General features: G+C 43.6%; 1 protein-coding gene across 1 annotated transcript in view; it reads left to right on the top strand.

Annotated features, from left to right (window-relative positions):
• The first annotated feature begins 395 nt into the window (after positions 1 to 395).
• Positions 396 to 21,539, top strand: part of SLC9A6 (solute carrier family 9 member A6) — a 42,523-nt gene continuing 21,379 nt past the window's right edge. Inside the window, exons 1-6 of the mRNA XM_075941028.2 lie at positions 396 to 727; positions 8,861 to 9,060; positions 9,424 to 9,501; positions 10,903 to 10,979; positions 13,334 to 13,446; positions 16,256 to 16,361. Coding sequence (XP_075797143.2) covers positions 472 to 727; positions 8,861 to 9,060; positions 9,424 to 9,501; positions 10,903 to 10,979; positions 13,334 to 13,446; positions 16,256 to 16,361 — 830 coding nt within the window. The 5' untranslated portion in view covers positions 396 to 471. The remainder of the gene's footprint in view (positions 728 to 8,860; positions 9,061 to 9,423; positions 9,502 to 10,902; positions 10,980 to 13,333; positions 13,447 to 16,255; positions 16,362 to 21,539) is intronic.

Genomic DNA, 21,539 nt, shown 5'->3' with positions numbered 1-21,539 from the left:
GAAATACTGTGGTATTTTGGGGTGCAGCAGCACCTCAGAGTTATGAACGGACCCGTCAACGTAAGAACATATGTTCTTAATGTTCAATGGGAATTTTTTAACAGACCCATGTTTTGTTCCCAGTGACAAACACGGTAGAGTAGGGAACCACTGCCATGCCATCCCCCAAGGATGGGTAACTCCGCAGTCTCGCTTTACGCGGTGCCAGGCAGGTGTGATGCTGCCGGATGCTAGGCATGGGCAAGCCTAGGAATGCGGGGTTCCCAACACGCTAGGCTGGCTGTGAAACGGCGGGTGCTTCGCTAGAGAAGTCGCACTTCCCCGGGGGCCTCCAGCCGACAGCCATGGCCTGTGCCCCTTATGCCCCTCCCCACGCGCGCCCGGCACCGCCCCACTTCCCGCCCCGGCGCCTGCGCCGAGCCCTGCCCACAGCTCCGCTGCCAGCCGGGCCCTGCGGACGGAGCCGGAGCCATGGCCGTGGCGCTGCCCGTGCGGGCGCTGCTGCTGCTGCTGCTGCTGGCGGCGCCGGCCCGCGGGGAGGTGGCCCGGCCCGTGGCCCTGGAGGAGGAGATCGTGTCCGAGAAGGCGGCGGAGGAGAGTCACCGGCAGGACAGCGCCAACCTCCTCATCTTCATCCTGCTGCTCACCCTCACCATCCTCACCATCTGGCTCTTCAAGCACCGCCGCGCGCGCTTCCTGCACGAGACCGGCCTGGCCATGATCTACGGTGAGGGGCGCCGCGCGCCGGCCCCGCCCCCGGCTCTGCCCCTCAGCCGCCGGCTCCCACTCAGCACCCCGCCCCTCGCAGCTGCCCCCCCCCAGCTGCCCTTCAGCACCCCGCCCCTCGCAGCTGCCACCTCGACCCCCGCCCCCTGGTTGCTGTCTAGCGACCAGCCCCCACCCCCCCCGCAGCTGTCACCCAGCCCCCACCCCCTGAGCTGGCTTTCAGCCCCCCCCCCCCCGGCTCCACCTCCACACCCCCACCCTTCCGCTGCTGCCTAGGGACCAGCCCCCTGAGCTGCCCTCCGGCCCAGGGCTGCTGCCTAGCAACAGTCCCCTCCGCCCCTCCCCGGAGATAGCACCTGCTCCCCCACCATCCCCAGTAACCAGCCCCTGAACTGTCACATAAAGTTTCTCAGTTGCCACCCAGCAACCAGTTGATAGTGGGCACCCTCTATGTGCACTTCCTGCTTGAAGCCAACCTGGTCATGTCTACCGTGAGGGATACCCCACACCCTCCCGACTGCTTGGCTACTGAGCTGCCACACAGAAGCCAGCCAGACTCACCCTTGGAGCTGGCGCACAGCACCCAACACTTACCCCACCCCTCTGACACCCACGTCTTGGCATATTGACTGCACAAGGTCTGCCGGGTAACTTCCTGTGGTGAGAGACTCTCTCAGGACCCAGCCATCCTTTTGAGCCATCCAGCAAACAACCCCATCTCCCACTCCGTGTCAGACCCATCCCTGGGAACACTGCGTGCGTGAGACCAGGCAGGACTCAACCCCCCTCCATGCATTTTGCACCCAACACCCGTGATTTAGCACCCACCCGGCAACCCTATCATAGCACTTCCTGCATTGGAGTGGCCTACTCACTATATAGTCATATACTTTCTGCGTGAGATGGAATCAGATCTATGGTGAGACTGACCAGGAAAATACCCATCTGGGGTCTCCCTCAATGAGACATCAGCATCTACTGTACCATTCCTGCATAAGAAAGATCTGGCCATGAGGGGTTGACCTAACCCTAACCCAGGTGTTTTTGAAAAGCCTATATAATAGCTGAAGTGTGTGTCTTTAAAAGTTGCAAGACATTGTATTTTAAGTAGTTTTTTTTTTTTTTTTTTTTTTAATATTGAGAGGTCTCTTAATATGGGGTGGGTGAACTGTTAAAAGGGTCCCTTAGTGCAGAGACACCTGATTTCACATAGTTCTGGCAACTGTGGAAGGAAAGTGCACTAGGCTAAGAGGATGAAAGAGATTTGCCCAGATCTTAAATTGTGTTCTTTGCCTGGGAGGTATGTATATAACATGTCACTGCGTGTTAATAAACTTTTTTGAAAAAAAATATTGCATTGTATCAAGACTAGAGATGTTACACATCTAATGTCCAGAATAGGGATGAAAGCGACTAGTCGACTACCCGATAAGCCTGGGCTTATCGAGTAGTCAAATGCCTAGTCAACCAGTTGCTTTCCCCCCACCTTTGTATCAGGGGCAGTGGGGCAGTAGGGGTGGGGGGAGCTGGTGCTGGGGGGAGCCAGCTTAAAAGCCAATTTTCCCCCAGCACGGTCTCCACAGAGGAGCAGGGGAGACAGAGGCGCAGCAGGGAAAATGGCATGAGCAGGGAGTAAAGCAGATCCTGACTGCTGCGCCTCTCTTTCAAATGTAGTAAGAGCCCCGCAGAGGCGCTGCAGGGAACCCAGAGTGAGCGGGGACTCAAGTAGAGGTGCAACAGTCGGGATCTGGTGCGAGACGGGATAGCAAGCTCCCCCCATGGATATTCCATCAACTACTTGATTAGCTGATTAATCGAAATTTAACATCCCTAATCCATAAGGTATCACGCTAAAGCAGGGTACTCATCACGCAGCCCATTTGTTTGCGGCCCGCAATGTAGTTTGATTTTACGCGGGGCTCAACACGTGGCCTGCAGGTGGGATATGTGTTTTAGTAGTTAAATTCCTGGACTGTCATTGCTCATTGAAAGTACTGTCATAGGGGTGGAAATCAGGTAAATATTGCATTTTATTAATATCAGCAGGAGTGACTTAAATGGAGCCTGCGTCTTGTGTAGTCTTGCCTTAATCTTTGTATTCATGCCCGCCAGTGTGAAAGAAGCTGTTTGCATATATTTGCATGTATATGCAACCACACTTAAGTTGTGGCCCTCGGCATGTACTGTGAGTATCATTGTGGCCCCCGGGGCTTCCAAAGTTGAGTAGCCCTGCGCTAAAATGTTTATATAATTCCTGCCCATCTGACACTTACAGTAAAGAGGTTACAAGTATAGGCCCTAACCCTGTGATTTCTCTTATGGAGATGGTGTCAATGCGGCCCTGTGCAGAGCTCTGCCTGCATGAATCTTGGAGGTCATATTCTCATCTATGAAAGTATGAACCTGGGGACCCAAACATTTATCAAAATGATTAGTGATTTTGGGTGATCAACTTAAGGCATCCGAGTGGATCCTCAGTGTCAGAAAGTGCTGAGTTCCTCCCACTGAAAATTAGCCTCATTTAATGTATCTCAAGTTGGGCACCCAAAATCACTAGACGCATTTTAAAATCTTGGCCTGGAACGTTAGTCGTATTTCTAATATAGAGCTAAACTGCACAAAGCGTAAGAGAACTGGAGTTCTTAACCACTGCCTACACTAAGTTCTGTGTTGCAGCTTGGTGAAACTAGGGAACTTCTAGGTGGTAATGGATGTGTAACAACGTAATATGTCTCATTGGGCAATAGAATTCGAGGTTCTGTGGCTGGTTTATACTTAGGCTGAGATTTGAGTAGTGTCTTTCTGTCAGTTTATCTATTTGCACTATGGAGATAATATTTACCATGTTAGGAGGAGTATTTGCAGTACACTGGAAAGAGTTAAACCACCACCATCATCATTCTTCTTGCACCATCAGATGCATGAGTGAAAAGTCACACAGCACCTGTCATCCCTATCCTAGGCTCATTTTTCTGTGTATATATATTCCAGTGTAATAACACTATTTCAGCTGTTGTCAGGCATGGAGTGTGCCTCCATCGTGGTTGCTCTATCTCTTGCCCTGGGGTAGCCAACAAAATATTTTGGTAGCCTGTTACTAGGCTTTCTTAAAGTACACCCCAAATATGGCTCGCTCTTTTTTCGTCCTGCTTGTATTGTTCTAGGTCAGGGATGGGTCATAATTTTTTTTTATGGGGAGCCACTCCAAGAATTTGAAAAATGGTTGAGGGTCTCACTCTTCCATAGTATTAATGGTGAAGGTGCGGGGTCTGGGATGGAGGATAGGTGCAGAAGAGAGCCTGGGGTAAGGGAAGGAGTTTGGGTAAAGAAGATGGTTGTGACCTGGGGCACTGGATTCGGGTGCAGGGAGATGGATTGTGACCAAGGGCATGGAATTGGGGTGTACAGGAGGGGTGCATGGGATTGAGGTGCAGGAGTTTGGGTTGTGATCTGGGGCAGGAGATTGGGATGCCACATCTGGGAGGGGATATGGGTGCAAGAAAGGGGCAGAGGATTGGGGAGGGAAGGGCTGGGATGCCAGAGGCAGGCTGTGGCCAGGAGGCTTACCAGCCAGCAGCCCAGCATTTTCCTGAAGCAGTCTCCTTGCCTGCCTTGTCCCTGCACAGGCTGCAGCCATGTGCTCTGTGAATAACTACGAGCCCAGGAGGGATAGGGGAGGGAAAGGGGGAAGGGGCGTGGTGCTTTTTGGCTGTCTGTTATTGAAACAGGCAGCTTTCATTGGGCAGTTTCTGTCCAAAAAACAGTCAATGGGATTGCGGGATTGTGCTGCAGGCGGGAGGAACTCCTAAAACCTTCCCCAGTCCCCTTCAGGCTCACAGATTTTAAAACAAAACTGCCTGGCGGCTACAATTCTGAATGGCATGCAGGTGGGGTGAGGCAAGCAGGAAGTGTGCCTGGGGTTCCTCTCCATGTCTCTGGGCTGGATCCAGTGGCTTGGCAGTCCAGATCCAGCCTACAGACTGTTTTTTGCCAGGCTGATCTAGGTAGTTCTGGCATGCAAGGACCTCTTTATTACTTATTCTACCAATCTGTTTCACTTTCAGTATTCTGTGTAGATACCTACACTGAAAGCTGTTTAATTTGTTACAAATGTCATTGTAAGGAAATCAGTTAATAGGTAATCTTGCAGAATGGACTGTCAAGAAGATGCAGTTGTTCCCTTATAAATATCTGACACATAAATATTAGAAAGGAGGTCCTGGTCTGTGTGTGAGATGATGTAAGAATTGACCCTAGGACTTGTCTCTGAGGGTATGTCTACACTGCCACCCTAGCTGGAACTAGGGTGGCTAAGGTAGGCATTCGAACTTGCAAATGAAGCCCGTGATTTAAATATCCCGGGCTTTATTTGCATGTTCCTGGAGGCCGCCATTTTTAAATGCCCCGTAGTTCGAACTACCTGCCCGCGGCTACACGTGGCACGGACTAGGTAGTTTGAATTAAAGCTCCTAATTCGAACTAGTGTTACTCCTCCTGCAATGAGGAGTAACGGTATTGAATTAGGAGCTTTAATTTGAACTACCTAATCCGTGTCACATGTAGTCGCTGGCAGGTAGTTCGAACTACAGGGCATTTAAAAATGGCGGCCCACGGGAACATGCAAATAAAGCCCGGGATATTTAAATCCCGGACTTCATTTGCAAGTTCGAATGCCTACATTAGCCACCCTAGTTCCAACTAGGGCGGCAGTATAGACATACCCTTAGGGATTTTTGTACCACTTCATCTGTGCTGAAGTTCTCTAAAGTGTGGTTTGCACACGTGCAGTGTACCTACATTGAGGATTCAGAAATCCCAAATGTGGACAAACATTTGAAGTGGTGCTTTCAGAAGCACAGGAGGAATTCAGAAACAGAGATCCCATTGATTTAAGGATGGGTGATTGGGCATTTGAAGGACATGTGCTCCTAAATCTTTTGGGTCATTTTGGAAATCTCCCTGATCGTGTTTGTCTTTGAACAGATGAAACTTCTAGTTCACCTGGTAAGAGCACTTGGCCATTCCAAATTACACTTCCACCTGTGAATACTTCTCTACAATGAAGTGATCGAGTAGGAAATAGCATAATTATTTGAGGTGTGAGATGGCCTTATAGAAGCATCCCTGAGTTCCTGGATCCAGCTGATTTTTACATGGCTTTCTGTTGGAGCTTGTCTTGCATGTGGGGATTATGCCTGGAAAGGACACTCGATTGACAATTCCCAGAGTCCATCCCTTCACCAATTCCATGGGACCAGAAGGCAGCACCCCGTCTCTTTCTGCTTGTTAGTTTCCTTCCCCCCATATTGGTTGGCTGTTTGTGAGTGTGGAGTCCTGGGTTGAGCCATAGTGAGAGTTGGTATCATATTTTCTACAGCTAATGAGACTTCTCAGTGAGTTACCAGAGTAAGGTGCACTATGTAGTTGCCGATATTTCAGGAACCACGAGCTGACAGATGAAATAGAGAGCAGGAAGATGGGCAGATAGATGACCTTGTCGTGCATTGCGTAGTAATACTGGAGGACTGCTTTAGATCAGTATTGGAATCTTGCCTTACTGTGGAGCTTCATGAGCACGAATGTAATAGAGATGATGTGATTGAAACCAACACATTGAGGTGCATAGGAGCATGAACAGAAAGAGAGTTAAAGTTGAACTGGAAGGAACAGTCAAGTTATAACTTCACCACAAATCTTAGTCTAGACAAGCCTTTATTAAGTGTATGTTTAAGACTGAAAAGTAGCCTCCAGCACTGAATATTGTAACTAACACTAAATGTCTCTTATTTCAGTTTTCCTCTCGGTTGTTATTTTTAATTGGCGTTGCACAATTAGGTGCTTGGGAATGATCTGGTAGCTATCCTATTGCAAATGTCATCAACAACAAAAAATGTGGAAAACACTATCCAAAAGTTGTGATTTCTATGCAGTCATCTTATTGAGCGTTGCTGCTCTATTTTCTCATTAATTTTGAAACAAAGCGAGTAAGGTTATTTCCAGCAATATGCAAAATATAATGTTAACCCACTGATGCGTTTGTTACAGGACCCCCGATTCACAGAGGATGGTTTTCTAGTCCCAGATACAGAAACTTACTTTTCTAGCTCAAGCTATAGTAGCTCATGCTTTTATTTCTAGAAATCCCTGGTGTGTCAGCTAAGGTGACAATTACACTGTTTTTTCAAAACTTCTCTTGATTCCACTTCTCTCTTGAAGTTGTCTTCTTTGTCCTACTGTTACCCCTTATCCCAGCCTAGTGGTGCTCCCCTTTCATTTCTAGAGGATGAGTCACGTAATTTGGATCCTAGACTAATTTGTGATGTGATTTTTTTTTCCATCTGCACTTTCCTTAACTGAATTTAGAGAATCAATAGCAGACTGAATAACACTAAATGTATACTTCTTCACATAGGAAATCCTGGGCCATTCTTGGCCTCTGTGGCTGCAGGGAAATATTGGAAATTTGCCTCATCTTCAGACTGTGGGATTAGCAAAAATGGAGCCTAATCTCGTGAAGTGCGGTAGAGACTGTTCAGACCCTGATTGCTCAACAGTGGCTCGCTAAAATCTACACAGAGTAAATTTCTGAAGCTTCATCTTTGCCTGGAAGTCCTCAGACTGCCACATAATTGGACGCTGTATTTCTGAGCTGTCAGAATTTGAGTGTGGATACTGTAAAACTGCTAAATAAGCAAAGCAAAAACCAGCACAGGTGTGGCATATGTTGGGTTGGAAGGGGTTGCCCAGAATCATCTTATTCTTCACAATACCAGTCTGCTACATCCATTAGAACAGAGGTGGGCAATAATTTTTGCCCGGGGGCCACTTCAAAAATTTGTAAGTAGCCCTGGGCCACCCTGGAAGGGGCAGGGCCTAAACAGGAAGGGGCGGGGCTACCCCACCCCAAGACCAATCATGGTCTGGGGATGGGAGACCCCCTTTGCCCCCTTTCCCACTAGGCACCCCTACCCTGGAAGAGGCTTGGTATGTTCCTCCACCCCCAAGCCAATCAGGGCCTGGGGTTGGGGGAGTGTGGGAAGCCTATTCCCACCCTGCGAGCAGCACGTGGCACTGAAGTGCCACAGGCTCCTCGCAGGGCCAGGACAGGGCAAAGGAAGCTTCACGCCGCTTCCCCGATTGGCACTTGACAAATCTAGGCCAGAGCAAAAGCCTGACAAGAACTTCTTTATGCTGGGAACCCCTCTCAGCAATTCTCAGTCACCTTGCTTTTGTGGGCAAAGCTGGACCTTTCACTCAAACTTTAATACTGGTGAGTTTGTGCAGTAAGCATGGCTGTGCAACATATATAGGCCCTTTCTCTGCAACACAGTTGACTGGTCAAACAAAGGGAGTCTGAAACTAAACTCATCAGTGTTCCTCTTCCTCCTTTCCAGATGCTACACTGCACTAAACACCTTCCTGACGCCTTGGCAGGACTCATTTCCACCTAGAATTCTAGAAGTGATACTGCCCTTTTTTATCAACCTGAAAGACAACTTTTTATCCTGACTAGAAATTTTTCATTGCTCTAATACCATAATACTTATGTGTTCCTCATATTATAAAAATAATACACAACAATCTCTCTGTATTTCCCCCTATCAGTATAGGTATTTTATTCTCTTCTTTTATATAAATGTTTATCACTTGGGAAGGCATCATGGAGAAAAGTGTATACACAGAGCCGGGCTAAGCTACGGGCTGACCGGTCTACCGCGCAGGGCTGCCAGACCGGGTGGAGGCAGGGCCACGCATGTGCCGGGTGCCCGGGGGTGGCGCCACGCTCCAGGGGCTCTGGGCATACGAATGGCTCGGGCCAGCCCTGTGTATACATGGGAGTTACTAGTCATTGAGATGTATATGGCTTGTCTGCCCACACCTGGCAGTGTGTTTCCTGGATGTAGTAGCCACATCTTAGGAAATGCTAATTCTTTCCACCCTTGAGAAGCAGTGTGTTACCAATATGTGTATTCTGCAGGTCAGTATACTAGGAAGACGTTGTGATGAATTTCCTTCTGAGATGTAGGTGAGGAACTAGCACAAATACAGAGTGGATCTTTCACATCTTCAGGTGACATTTTGATGGCTAATATTTGCAGATGTTGCATGGCTAATATTGTGTTTTTATTTCCAGGTGTTCTGATGGGCGTCATCCTTCGATATGGAATTCATGTTCCCAGTGACGTTAATAATGTGACCTTAAGTTGTCAAGTGCAAACCAGTCCAGCTACTTTGTTAGTAAATGTTAGTGGGAAATATTATGAGTATACCCTGAAGGGGGAAATCGGCCCTCATGAACTGAATAATGTTCAAGATAATGAAATGCTGAGAAAGGTGAGCTGCTTAGTGTTTGGAAACTTTGCATGGCATAGTTCCTGGCAAATGTCCAATAGAGGATTTGTTAAACAGGGCCCAATATTGTTCCCTTTCCAATTCCCAGGTTTGTTCTCTACTGCAGTGGGGGCAGCATAGTGTCCAAACTGTAAACCAGAATGTTTAATATATTGTTTCAGCAGTAGCTAACTTTATTGCAAAAGGTACACATTAAAGGATTGCATTTCAATTTACTCTGTCTGTCTTGTAGTTTTCATGCCAAACTCTCTTGTCTGATATATAAAATATGTAACATATTCTGATGACTGGTCTTTTTTGTCTCCTGAAATCTTGACTTCAACACATTTTATTCTTTTTAAATAGGTGACTTTTGATCCCGAAGTGTTTTTCAATATTTTACTCCCTCCAATTATATTTTATGCTGGATACAGCTTAAAAAGGGTATGTCTCATTGCATTTCACTTATTTGAAGATTGTTGTATTTAAATGCTTACAGCTGTGGAAGTAGAGTAACGCAGAACAAAGGTTAGTGGGCCTCATTTGCGGTGCACGGTCCTTTGTTCTCTTAGTTATTTCTAGAGCGTTGATTGGCGTAGTGACTAAGCACAGATGTTCTTGTGCTGTCCTATACTGTGGTGTATGTATGCAAAAAACAAGAAAAACTTAAAAAATATAATTATGGCTTGCCCAATATTTGTCTGAAACCTCAAGTTTTTCAGATTTGCACTCATATGTGAGGGTGCTTGAATGACTGATCCATTGTAAAATTTCTGTCTCTATCTATCTCACCTCAGAACACACAAGCATAAATGATTAGTTATGTGAGTTCCTGTAAAAAACAATGAAGACTGTGGAAATGGATGCTATAGCCATGTCAGAGATATGGGTCCAGTACCTGCTGGCATATTGTGTATGGATCAGAGCTTCCTCCTAAGCAGAATTTAGTGAGGTCGTTTTTATCAAGGCTTACAAAAAGCTGAGGTAGGGGAACTTGGCTTTTTTGCATGGGCCACCAAGGAGAACATAAGCTTCCCCTGGAGTTCCCCAGAAGGTAGCTGTCACAAACCATTTGAAAGAACTTAAATCAAATTAGGTCATGTGAAGCCTTTTTGCAGGTTTCAAATGAGTAACAGATTGTTCCTTGTCCTAGCCAAATCTCCAAAGTGCTAATATGTAAGGAAGGAAACATGAGCCTGTTTGACTCATGTAAAAGGAAGCAATCCTTCCAAGCTTGGAAATCCCCTAGTCGCCAGCACCAGCAGTCTGCTAATAAAGCTGCTAAAATAAACTTATTATTATTATTTAGTAGTACAGGTTGAACCTCTCTAGTCTGGCACTCTCTGGTCCAGCAACATCTGTGGTCTGGCATGATTTTAGTTAGCCAGATGTCCACTTATCATTGGTGTGGTTAAGTTTTCCAGGGTCCCATAAAGTTTGTTTACAGCCACCAGTCCTGGCTCTCAGTGTTCTGTGTTGTTATTTAGCTCTAGTTTAGTCCTATATGTCTTCTAAGAGCCCAGTAAGCAGTGGTAATGCTACTGGACAATATTGACCTCCCATGGTCTAGCAAATTCTCTGGTTCAGCACTGGTCAGGTACTTAGGATGCCGAACTAGAGAGGCTGAACCTGTAGTAGTATTTCAGTGGCATCTAGGAGCCATGGATCAAGGCCCACTGTTGTACGTGCTGAATAAACACACGTTTATTGCCACAAAGACGAAGTACAAAACGAGATGTTGTATTAAGCGGTGTTCTTAATATATGTGGTAAAAGGAACATAAAAATGGTTTGAAAACAAAGGATCAGTACAGCTGTAATGCAGTGTGGTTTTTATCTCTTCTAGAGGCATTTCTTCAGAAACCTGGGGTCAATCCTAGCGTATGCTTTTCTTGGAACAGCTATCTCCTGTTTTATGATAGGGTGAGTATTTGATGTCCACCTACAAGGTTTGGCAGTATGGATAGAGCCCTGTGCAGATTCAAATGTGTCTGCAAAATGATCCACGAATATCTGCATCCACATCTGCAGATATAAAGCAAATATCTACAAATGTGAATGTCTCTAGATGCAAAATTTTGATTTGATCCATATCCACAAAAATGATCCACAGATATCTTCCTCCACATCTGCAGATATAAAGTCAAGATGTATGGATTTGAAGGGCTCTTAATATGGAGGGCTGGTACTTAGGTTGTTAGCTTGTGCCAACACAGCTATGGTGCTGTTACCTATGATGGCTAGATTAGTATGGAGATATCTACCTATTCAGTAATCATGTCTTCCCTTACCCAACATTAAAGATGTCTACAGTGCAAGATGGGGTGATATGGTCTGAGCACAGAATTTAGAGCCAGGATTCCCGAGTTCTAATCCCAGCTCTGACAAGATATTTAACCTCCCTGCCAATATTAATTAATCTTTTAAAGAAACAATTTGCTTGCCTTTCAGAGGTAATGCAGATCGTGTAGGGTCTGGCAAATATTATATTGTATGTCTTGGTTTCTGATTTTTACAGTACTGAAATAAATAAAATATTGATTCAAAAATACTAACTGGGATTTAAAAGGTTTCCAGATACTTTCAAAGGTCTTTAAATACCAGGTATTACTTCTGAGACTGAATCAGTGAAAAAATTATTAGATATGAATAACTAGTGAGACACTGGTATGAAATATAGAGTGTCACACAAACTGCATAGTGGTTTAAAAAAATTCCCAAGCATCTGAACTGTAGTAGTGTCTAAACTGAAATCTTGGTCTAAGAATAAAGGTTTCTACAAGAGTCGTTTTAGTGTTAACAGTATTAAAAAACTCCCAGAGGGATTAAGGGTTTAGGAAGTTGCTTCAGAAAGCGCTGTTGTGCTTTCTGGACTGTGGTAGGGCACAATGCTACTCGCCTGGAGAAATGCAACACAGACCTATAAGATTATGTACATTTTAAAAAATATAATCACTTATTTTAATTTTCTTCACGAAAGATATGGAAGTTCCTCTGGGGTAGAAAGAGTTGCTATAAATAACACAGGATAAACCTATTGAAATAATCTGTACATTTTCCCTGCTTTCCAGAAAGCCAACTATATCATGCCTTTCCCTTTCCCCACACATGTTGTGTTCAATCTAACCTGTGATTAGTAATGTGATGCCCTTTAGCTACTAGGATACAATATGGCTCTGTCTACATTGGCACCCTTTTCCGTAAAAGGGATGCTAATGAGACACTTTGGAATTGAAAATGCCGCGGGGGATTTAAATATCCCCCGTGACATTTGCATGAACATGGCTGCCGCTTTTTTTCCGCAAGATCCCTTATTCCTACTTGAATAGGAAAGGGTTTATTTTCCGCAAGATCCCGTCTAGACTGGCGCTTTCCTCCGGCAAAACCCCGAGCCGGAAAAAAGCAGCAGCCATGTTCAAGCAAATGCCGCGGGAGATATTTAAATCCCCCGCGGCATTTGCAAGTCCAAAGTGTCTCATTAGCATCCCTTTTACGGAAAAGGGTGCCAATGTAGACACAGCCTATGTGTATACATAACAGTAGCTGTAACAAATGTGTTTGCAAATGTCTCTTAGAATATTGCAAGAAAGCGGGAGAATTACTGCGATGTATTAAATTGGCAAGTTAATGGGGCTTTGGTTTACTCCTGGATGTTGTAGGTTGTGCCATGCTGTGATTTTATTTATTAGTATTAATATATGTAGCTGGAGGGAATTAATTCTGATTCTAAGTAGTAAAAATATGAAAATTACATAGGATGCTTTCAAGAGGGAATTGTGGAAGATGAAAGCAAGCTCAGCCTCCATACAGATTTGTCTTAAAAAAAGGAAAGGAAATAAAGAAAATAGGAGCAAGGCTCGTTTCAAAGTCAGTGAAAGGTCATTATACTGACTAGTCATATAAAATATCATAGAAATCAAACCATTTGAGATTGGGGAGGTAAGATGGTCTATGTTACACATTTCGCCAGCTGCTCACATATTTATCCTGTCAAACTCTGTGTATTAAGTAGCTTTATGCACAGAGTAGTTCAGATGTTAAATTCATTTATTGCTAACCACACATACAGCACTGTGTATGGATTAAATAGGAGTTGAGGGCTTTTGCCCACCCTGTCAAACTCCGTGGTCTTTGTTTAATATAAATATATATTAAATAAAATATTGCATATTGAGGTAACTTTACATGTTAAACTTGCAAATTCAAGGGAACCACATTGTTAAAATGATATTCACACGCTTTTCAAATATCCATTCATGTCTCTACTTATTCAACAGGTCGATTATGTACGGCTGCGTAGCATTGATGAAAGTAACCGGGCAACTTGGTGGAGATTTTTACTTTACAGATTGTCTGCTGTTTGGTGCCATAGTATCAGCTACTGACCCAGGTATATTGTGATCATTGTTTTCCCTCACATGTTACCAAAATGCTGTTCTGTTTTGGGTGGGAGGGAAGAGAGGGAAAGAAGCCATAAGCCACATCTCTTGAGTTTTGTAGTTCAAGCACATTATGACTCATTTTTAGGGGTAAAATTGATCTCCATCAAGAAAAATAATACTTGAAGGCTGCGTCTAGATTGGCATGATTTTCCGGAAATGCTTTTAATTGAAAAGTTTTCCGTTAAAAGCATTTTCAGAACAGAGCGTCTAGATTGGCACGGATGCTTTTCCGCAAAAGCCCTTTTTGCGGAAAAGCGTCTGTGCCAATCTAGACACGCTTTTGCGCAAAAAAGCCCCAATCGCCATTTTAGCCATCGGGGCTTTTTTGCGCAAAACAATACTGTGCTGTCTACATTGGCCCTCTTGCGCAAATGATTTGTGCAAGAGGGCTTTTGCCCGTACGGGAGCAGCATAATATTTCCGCAAGAAGCACTGATTTCTTACAGTAGGAAGTCAGTGCTTTTGCGGAAATTCAAGCGGCCAGTGTAGACAGCTGGCAAGTTTTTCCGCAAAAGCAGCTGATTTTGCGGAAAACCTTGCCAGTCTAGACGCAGCCGAATTATATATTAAACTTCCCCCCTCAAAGCTTTGTCCTCTCACTGATGTCATTGGGAGGCTTGCTGTTGATTTTACTGGAATTTAGTTCAGGCCCACTCACTGTAGCACTCTTTGCAAGCAGTCAGCCCTGCTCAAAGTGTGTGCATTCCAGGTGTTCTCAGGGTATGTGCTAGACAATATCTACCCTCAAAATGTTGTATGGATGGATTTTTGGTCTTAATCTAAAATATGAGCTGACCATAACAAGAAAAATTGTGATTATTTAAAAAAAAATCTTATTCCAGTCTGCCGATCCCTTTAGATTTACAAAGGCTAAGTGTTGCTCAGGCCAGCCACCTGAGTATATAACCAAGGGTGGGGTTGCAGTCAGGTGTGTAGCTTGTGCTGCTGTAGCCATGCCGCTATTTTTAGCAAGCTAGCTGCAGCTAATTCTACCGATGCTGAGAAGCACCCTCCCATATGCCACAGTGGCCAACCCTTGTAGACCTGTTTAAAAGTTGAGATTTACTTCTTGTGTTGCACAAACTGGGCAGATTTTGTGCAAATACAATGACTGTGCCTTCTTCTCAACTTGAGCAATAAAATTATTGTCCTTATTACTCTTGCCAGATGGACTTTGATTTCTGCCTCTTCCTCTCACCCATCAACTACTTTTCATTTAAAATTAAAATAATCACCTCAGTTTTCTACCGTAATGATACAAAACATAACCTCTTAGCATAGATTAGCAGTTTTCTTTTGGGTCATTATTATACTGTATTGTGGTATTTTTCAATTTATTGTAAAAGTTGTGCCTAGATAGTTAATACTGCCAACAAGTGACACTGACAGTTACCCCTTACTAGAACACTTTAACATATGAACTCAAATACCTTTCCCAGTTCTCCCAGTGTGTTTTGTCTTGTCCATTTGTTAATATTTTTGTGCTGGGATGGTTTATTCTGTGTCTTCTGCAGTACCGAGCACAAAGTTAGTGCTTCACAGATTATTCCACTCTGCAAAGTAGTTATACATATGCTTATGTCTCATTGACTTCAATGGGATTTACTTCGTTTTAAGCATGTTTATCTGCATTTTAGCGATAATTTAGCATCCCTTGCTGTAATGGGCATGTTTTCTTGAACTGACCCGTTTCTGATCATTGTGTCCTATGCTCCTTCAATATTACGTGGATTTGAATCTCATTTCAATCACTGAATGCCTTTGTTAGCGTACAAGTGGGTTAAAGCCCCTTAAATATGCATATCTGAGTCTCTTGCCTTTCATATGGTAATTGTTTTAAAAGGGGTTTAGAGGGCAGTCACATTGCATTAGTTCAAGTCTATATGAGAAATGCCTCCATGTGACTTTGCATGACACAAGAGCAAGGATTGCAGTGTATAACATCTTGCTTATTCTAGACATTTTTAAGATTCCCATGAGACTGATCATAAAACTTGGTGCATTTTCATTACAATCTCAGGAGTCAAACAGTTGCAGAAACAATAGATGACATTTTCCATTGCACTGCTGTAAAAGCAAAGTAACTGAAGGCCTGTTGTTTCCAGATAACCTCAAAATTCAAAGAAAGTGCCAGTATGCATTAGATGTTGGTCCATATAAATGTTAACCAGCACTTTTAGGATCTTATGATAAAATCAGGACTTTTCTGAGATCGGAGGCCTTTTTAAATACTTTTAAGGGGGATAACTGTGTTATAAAGGGGGAAAACACATCCTCATTCTGTACATAAAAATCAACATTAACTGTATAAAACAGAATGTTGAGGAGGCACAGGAAAGATCCTGAGGCCAGGTCTACACTAGTCCTGACAGCTCGACTTAAGGTATGCAACTCCAGCTACGTAGAATATGTAGCTGGAGTTCACTTACCTTGAACTGAGCTTGGCAGTGTGCTCACAGCAGGTGGACGATGGGAGCAAATGCTCCTGTCAGCTTCCCTTATTTCACACAAAAGCAGGAGTACCCGACGCTTGCAGGGGCACTCTCTGAGTTTGATTTAGTGAGTCTTAACCAGACTCTCTAAATTGAACTCCGGAAGATAATTGTGACAGCGGCAATCTTCTGTTTAATGTAGAGAAGTCCTGAGAAGCAGGCTACTAAAATACAGAATTCTAAAAAAGATAAGTTTGCTTTAGTATATGTAAATATAAAAAGTAATGTCACCTTTCCAATGTCTCTCTATTTTTCTGTTTGTCAGTGACTGTGCTTGCCATATTCCATGAGCTTCAGGTTGATGTTGAGCTGTATGCCCTTCTCTTTGGCGAAAGCGTTCTCAATGATGCCGTTGCCATAGTGCTGTCTTCGTAAGTGTGTTTTTTTTAATTGTTATGTGTGTCACTTGTTGGACATTAAAAATCATCCGGTCTTACATCAAAGAAACTAGGAATGTCAATATTTATTATAATCAGAATTTGTTAATAATCTTCCCAATACAATGCTCTGTATTAATCACCCTCTAATTAGCCTCACAAGGAAAGACTGCTGCTGGGAATTGAAAGCAACACTGAGGCCATAATTACAGCTATTACAATGCATGTGGCATTTTTGGGTTGTTTTTTTTGCCTATTGACTGAGTCAATAGGGAATCTTAACACCCACCTGTAATGTGAAAAAGGAACAACATATCTGTTCTTTTGCAGTGAGATCCTGCTAATGCTACTCATGGATGAAATCACTCTCCAATAATTTTCTACCCACACACATTTGCTTTTCCTCTAGTGGAAATACTTGGGAAAGCAGAAGCTTTCTTTCGCTTTCCACCTTCCATTGCATTGAGAAGACAGTTGTTGCAATTGTAGTTAATATCCTGAACTCAGAGCACCAGTGCCAGAAAATCGGCATCTCCCTAAATCAAATGGATGCTTTTCAACCTTTTTTGATTCTGTAACATATTTTTCCTGCATATTCTTTGTGTTTGTTGTCATGGAAGTTTTGTTTTCAAATATATAGTATTTGTGATCATGGCAGATTCATTTATGGTTAAGATTAATGCAGAAAATAATTTAGATCTTGTGAAATATTTGAGAACCCAGATTGATTATTTTAATTACAATGTGTGGACCAATCCTGCATCTCATATTTGAACAGTACTTAGTGAATTGAATGTCCCATTGTAGTCTCTGAAACTATTTGTATTAATTAATCTTTTTGTTTTTATATTGGATCCATCAGCAGAATATAGGATTAAGTGTTGCATGATCAAGCCATATTTAAGATGTGTCTCAGCATAAAACTTGATATCAAGAGTGTATGTTGCAAGGTTCTGGGTGGAAATAGAGGAATAGGTTGCACATGGCAGTGATGAAGTTCAGGGCTGGTCTACCCACTCACTTTCCTCTGTGAACCTAGCTAACAAAATAAATTGTAATTCAGCCCTTTTGTTGCTTTGGTGCATGTCCTGTGTGTGGAAACTCATATTTTAGATTATAAACATCCTCTTCTGATTAAATTAAATCAGAACAAAACTCTTTCTTGGAAATAAAAGTATACATGTGTAAAATTTGCACCAGAATAAAAATGGTGTGAGCTACATTTGGTACAAGTTTGTGTGTAGCTCTTCCCTTGAAATGGGGAGGAGTGACAAGAGTAGGAGCGCTCTCAGTGACCTGCTCACATCCCCTTAGTAATGGTCCTGTAACTGTCCTTAACAGACAGAAACACACTTTTAAAATGTACCCTAAGTTGGTCAGTATTGAGTGCATTACTGTAATTAGTTGATTACATTGAAGACTTTAATATATAATCTACAGGGGTTTCTCTTTATGTGGATTCGATTTATACCAGTTGCTCAGAGCATACTGACCAAAGTTACCTCCCTTTAGGTAAATTAGCTACAGTAGTTTCTTCCTTGACACAAAAAAAACCTAATTTTTAAGTGCGACAGAGGAGTCAACTCAGTCTTTCTTGCAGTTTGGAGATCATTACTGTGATAGGAGCTCTGTTTTATCTCCCTTTTACTGGGGTAGTTTTTGACTATTTAATCCAAAAAACCCAAGACTTTGGAGACTGCTTTGGTAAAATTTTGAATTTGAATGTAGGGGTTAGCTTCTGCCTGACTCAGTATCTCCGGGACAGCTTTCCCTCTCTAGGGTTTGTCTATACTACAGGCAGTATAGTGCTACAGCTACAGTGCTGAAGTTGTACTGCTGGGCGGTGTTTACACTGGCATGAATTTCCGGAACTGCTTAAAACTGAATACTATTCCGTTTTTAGTTTTTCCGGAAAAGGAGTGTCTACATTGGCAGGCTGCTTTTCCGGAAAAGCCCTTTTTCCGGAAAAGCGTCTGTGGCCAGAGTAGACGCACTTTTCCGGAAAAGAGCCCTGATCGCCTTTTTCGCGATCGGGGCTTTTTTCTGGAAAGGACTACTGGGCTGTTTACACTGGCCCTTTTCCGGAACAGTGTTCCGGAATAAGGACTTATGCCCGAGCGGGAGCAGAATAGTTTTTCCGGAATAGCGGCTGATTTTGTACAGTAGAGCATCATTGCTTTTCCGGAAATTCAAGGGCCAGTGTAGACAGCTCGCAGCTTATTCCGGAAAAGCGGCTGATTTTCCGGAATAAGTGGCCCAGTGTAGACACAGCCCTGTAATATAGTATGGGTGCTTCCTGGAGCAATGGAAGGGGTTTTACTGTTACTGTAATTCATCAACAAAGCTACTGCCTCTTAAGAGCTGGATTAAAGAATTCTTTAGTTGACTTCACAGCTTCTGCCCTGGGGGTTTGGTTGGCTTAAGTTCATTACTCAGGAGTGTGAATTTTCCAACCCCTTTGATTGTCAACCTAAATTTTAAGTTCAGTAAAATAATTTCCAATCTCCCTTCAGGGTTGAAAGGAGAGGAATGAGTTGAATAGCTATCTTGGTTACGGTGTGCTTGCTTTACATACCTCGATTTCAGTCATTCCTTGCTGAAGAGGTGCTTTGAAAAGCAAATTCTGCTCTTTCACATTCCTACTATAAAAGGGGGAAAACTGTGTGCATAGTTGTTGGGTTTTTTAAATGCTGAAGTATTTTGCTATTGTTGCCTATGTAAGAACTAGAGAAAGGTTAACATTAGACTAGGGTGCTGTGGCATGCATTAAAAAAGCCTTAAATTGGATAGTTTCCTGTTAAAATTCAATGTAGTATTAATGTGACTATGGTGAAGTGATGGGCCAGGAGAAAACCACAATCTGCAGTTTAGCTAAAGTTTTAATCTGTGCAGAAACTATGTGTGGCATTTAAATGGCCAGACCACTGTTCTTATACTTGTTGCTAAAGACTGAACTGTCAGTCACTGTGGTATCTGAGCGCCCTCCATAGAAAATCAGTAGCAAAGTTTCTAGTGGGCTTCATGGAGTTTCTGGTACTTCTCTCTTTATGGGGGCAGGTTTTGGATTCTGTGGGGTGGGGTTGGGAAGGCTTTAGAAATAAAAGTTATTGTATTGCTTATAGCAGAAAGGCTTTCTCAAAGAGAGAGACTTTGCAGGGTTTCCTAAAGATGGTCAGGTTCTAGGTTCGCTTGATCTCTTCTGGAAGACTGCTCCATAGTAAGATCATCTGAATTTTGCGATCTACAATTTGTCCCAGAGGAGCGCAGCTGTCAAGGCTGTTCCCCACTGTGACATGACAAATGCAGAAGTGGGGGCCTGCAAAAGCACTCCAAAACCTTGACTCTACAGGCTCTGGTACAAAAAACTTCCCCCCAAAATCCTAATACCTGGATTTGGGGAAATCCGCTACCACCACCCAAATAATTCCAAGAAAAACCAGGGAAGAGATCACTTGGGAAACCTCTTCCCTGAAGTAAAATTCTCCCCTGCCCCAACCTCCATTTTGCTTGGAGTTGGGAAAAACAGAGGGGACCCACAGACAGACCTTCCAGGACACAAAAATCAACCAGTACTGGTTAATTAAAAAAAAAGAAAACAAACTTTTATTATCACAACAAAACTACAGTTGCAAGCATAGTAAGGCTAGATGGGAAGAGCCACCAATTGATAAAGATTCGCAGGGAACCCCCTGAGTTAAAACTTAGTTACAAAGGAAGGCCAAACACTTAACCAGCTCAGACATTAGTTCCAAATTCCCAAACCAGGAAAACAACAAAACCTGACGGACTAGCTAAACTTTTTCCTGCTTACACATTGTAAGAAGTCCGTTCTTGGAGAGAGAAGTGTCTTCTATCTCTCTTAATACCTGGAAGAAACTTCTCTGCTTTTGAGACAAAGGAGGGAAAGATAAAGACTCCTTTGTCCCAGTTTGAAATTCCTACCTGCATTGTTATTGACTGACCAGATACCTGGCTAGGAACAGAGTTAACCCCTTAGTCACCAGGTACTGGTCAGCACTCCTGATTATGACAGCAGCTATTACAAATTCAAAGGTTAAAATATGGTCTCTAATGTAATGTGGACCTGACCCAAGAATTGCTTTGAAAAGTAGGATCAAGGATCTAAATTGGCATCAGGAGCTGACCAGGAGCCAGAAGAGGGTCTTGAGCACAAGCTTGTCCATACCACCTGAATCCTGTGCATCATCTTTACATTTAGCTTCCGATACTATGAGTTTTAGGGGACAAATACATGGATTTCCAGATCCTCATCTGGGAGGAATGAATGGCATTTCCTAGCAAGCTGCAGGTGAAACTGAAGCCACCTGGCTTTCCAGGGTTAACAAGCAGTCACTCAAAGCTTTGAAGCTTTACACCACTTTGACAAATGGAGCTGTGTGTCTCCAATGGAAGTTGGCAACAATGTCTTGGCTGCCTCTTCAAAACTTTTCCTCTTTTCAATGTGCATCACTTTGATCTCGCCGGGGTTCAATGTGAGACAGTTGGTTGTGGTCCAAAAGCTAATTTCTTGTAGGCATCCTTTGGCATTTTAGTATTGGGGTAGCTGCATCGTTTGAGAATGAGAATGAGAGAGAGAGATATATATATATGAGTGCCACCAGAATGCTGTTGCTAGTAGGGATGTTAGTTACCCATTTACACAATTAACTGATAAGCCTGGGCTCATCAGTTAATCCTAACAGTTACATGCACCCCTTCCATTGCTGTCTCAGTATCAGAAACAGCAAGTGGGGGTGGGGGCAGGTGGAAGGCAGCTTCTGTTGAGCCACCTGCTCTCCCCCCTGATGCCTCCCACAGGCGGTATAGGGGGCAGGCAGGAGCCAATACTAGGGATGTTAACTAATGCATAATTATGTAAAAGTGTAACCCCTGGACTTCTTAGCAGTTACACGTTTACACATATGGAGGGGGGCAGGCAGAAGCTGATGTCTATGGGGAGCCGGCTTTTAAATTGGCTCCTCAGAGCACTGGCTCCCGTAGAGCTGCCTACCCCCTGTGCTGCTGCCTCTCCTAGAGAGGCTTGGATGTTAGCATGTAATCATTTATACAATTAACCAATAAGCCTGGGCTCATCGATTAATCTTAATGACTAGATGTGCCCCCTCCACTGCTTCCCCTACGCAGAGGCAGCAGGGGGGCATGAGAGGTAGG

Source organism: Pelodiscus sinensis, chromosome 13, assembly GCF_052426305.1.
Source record: "Pelodiscus sinensis isolate ZL-2025 chromosome 13, ASM5242630v1, whole genome shotgun sequence".
In the NCBI taxonomy this organism is placed as follows: domain Eukaryota; kingdom Metazoa; phylum Chordata; order Testudines; family Trionychidae; genus Pelodiscus; species Pelodiscus sinensis.
The sequence above is the reverse complement of the archived record's forward strand: the minus strand, read 5'-3'. Positions and strand labels throughout refer to the sequence as shown.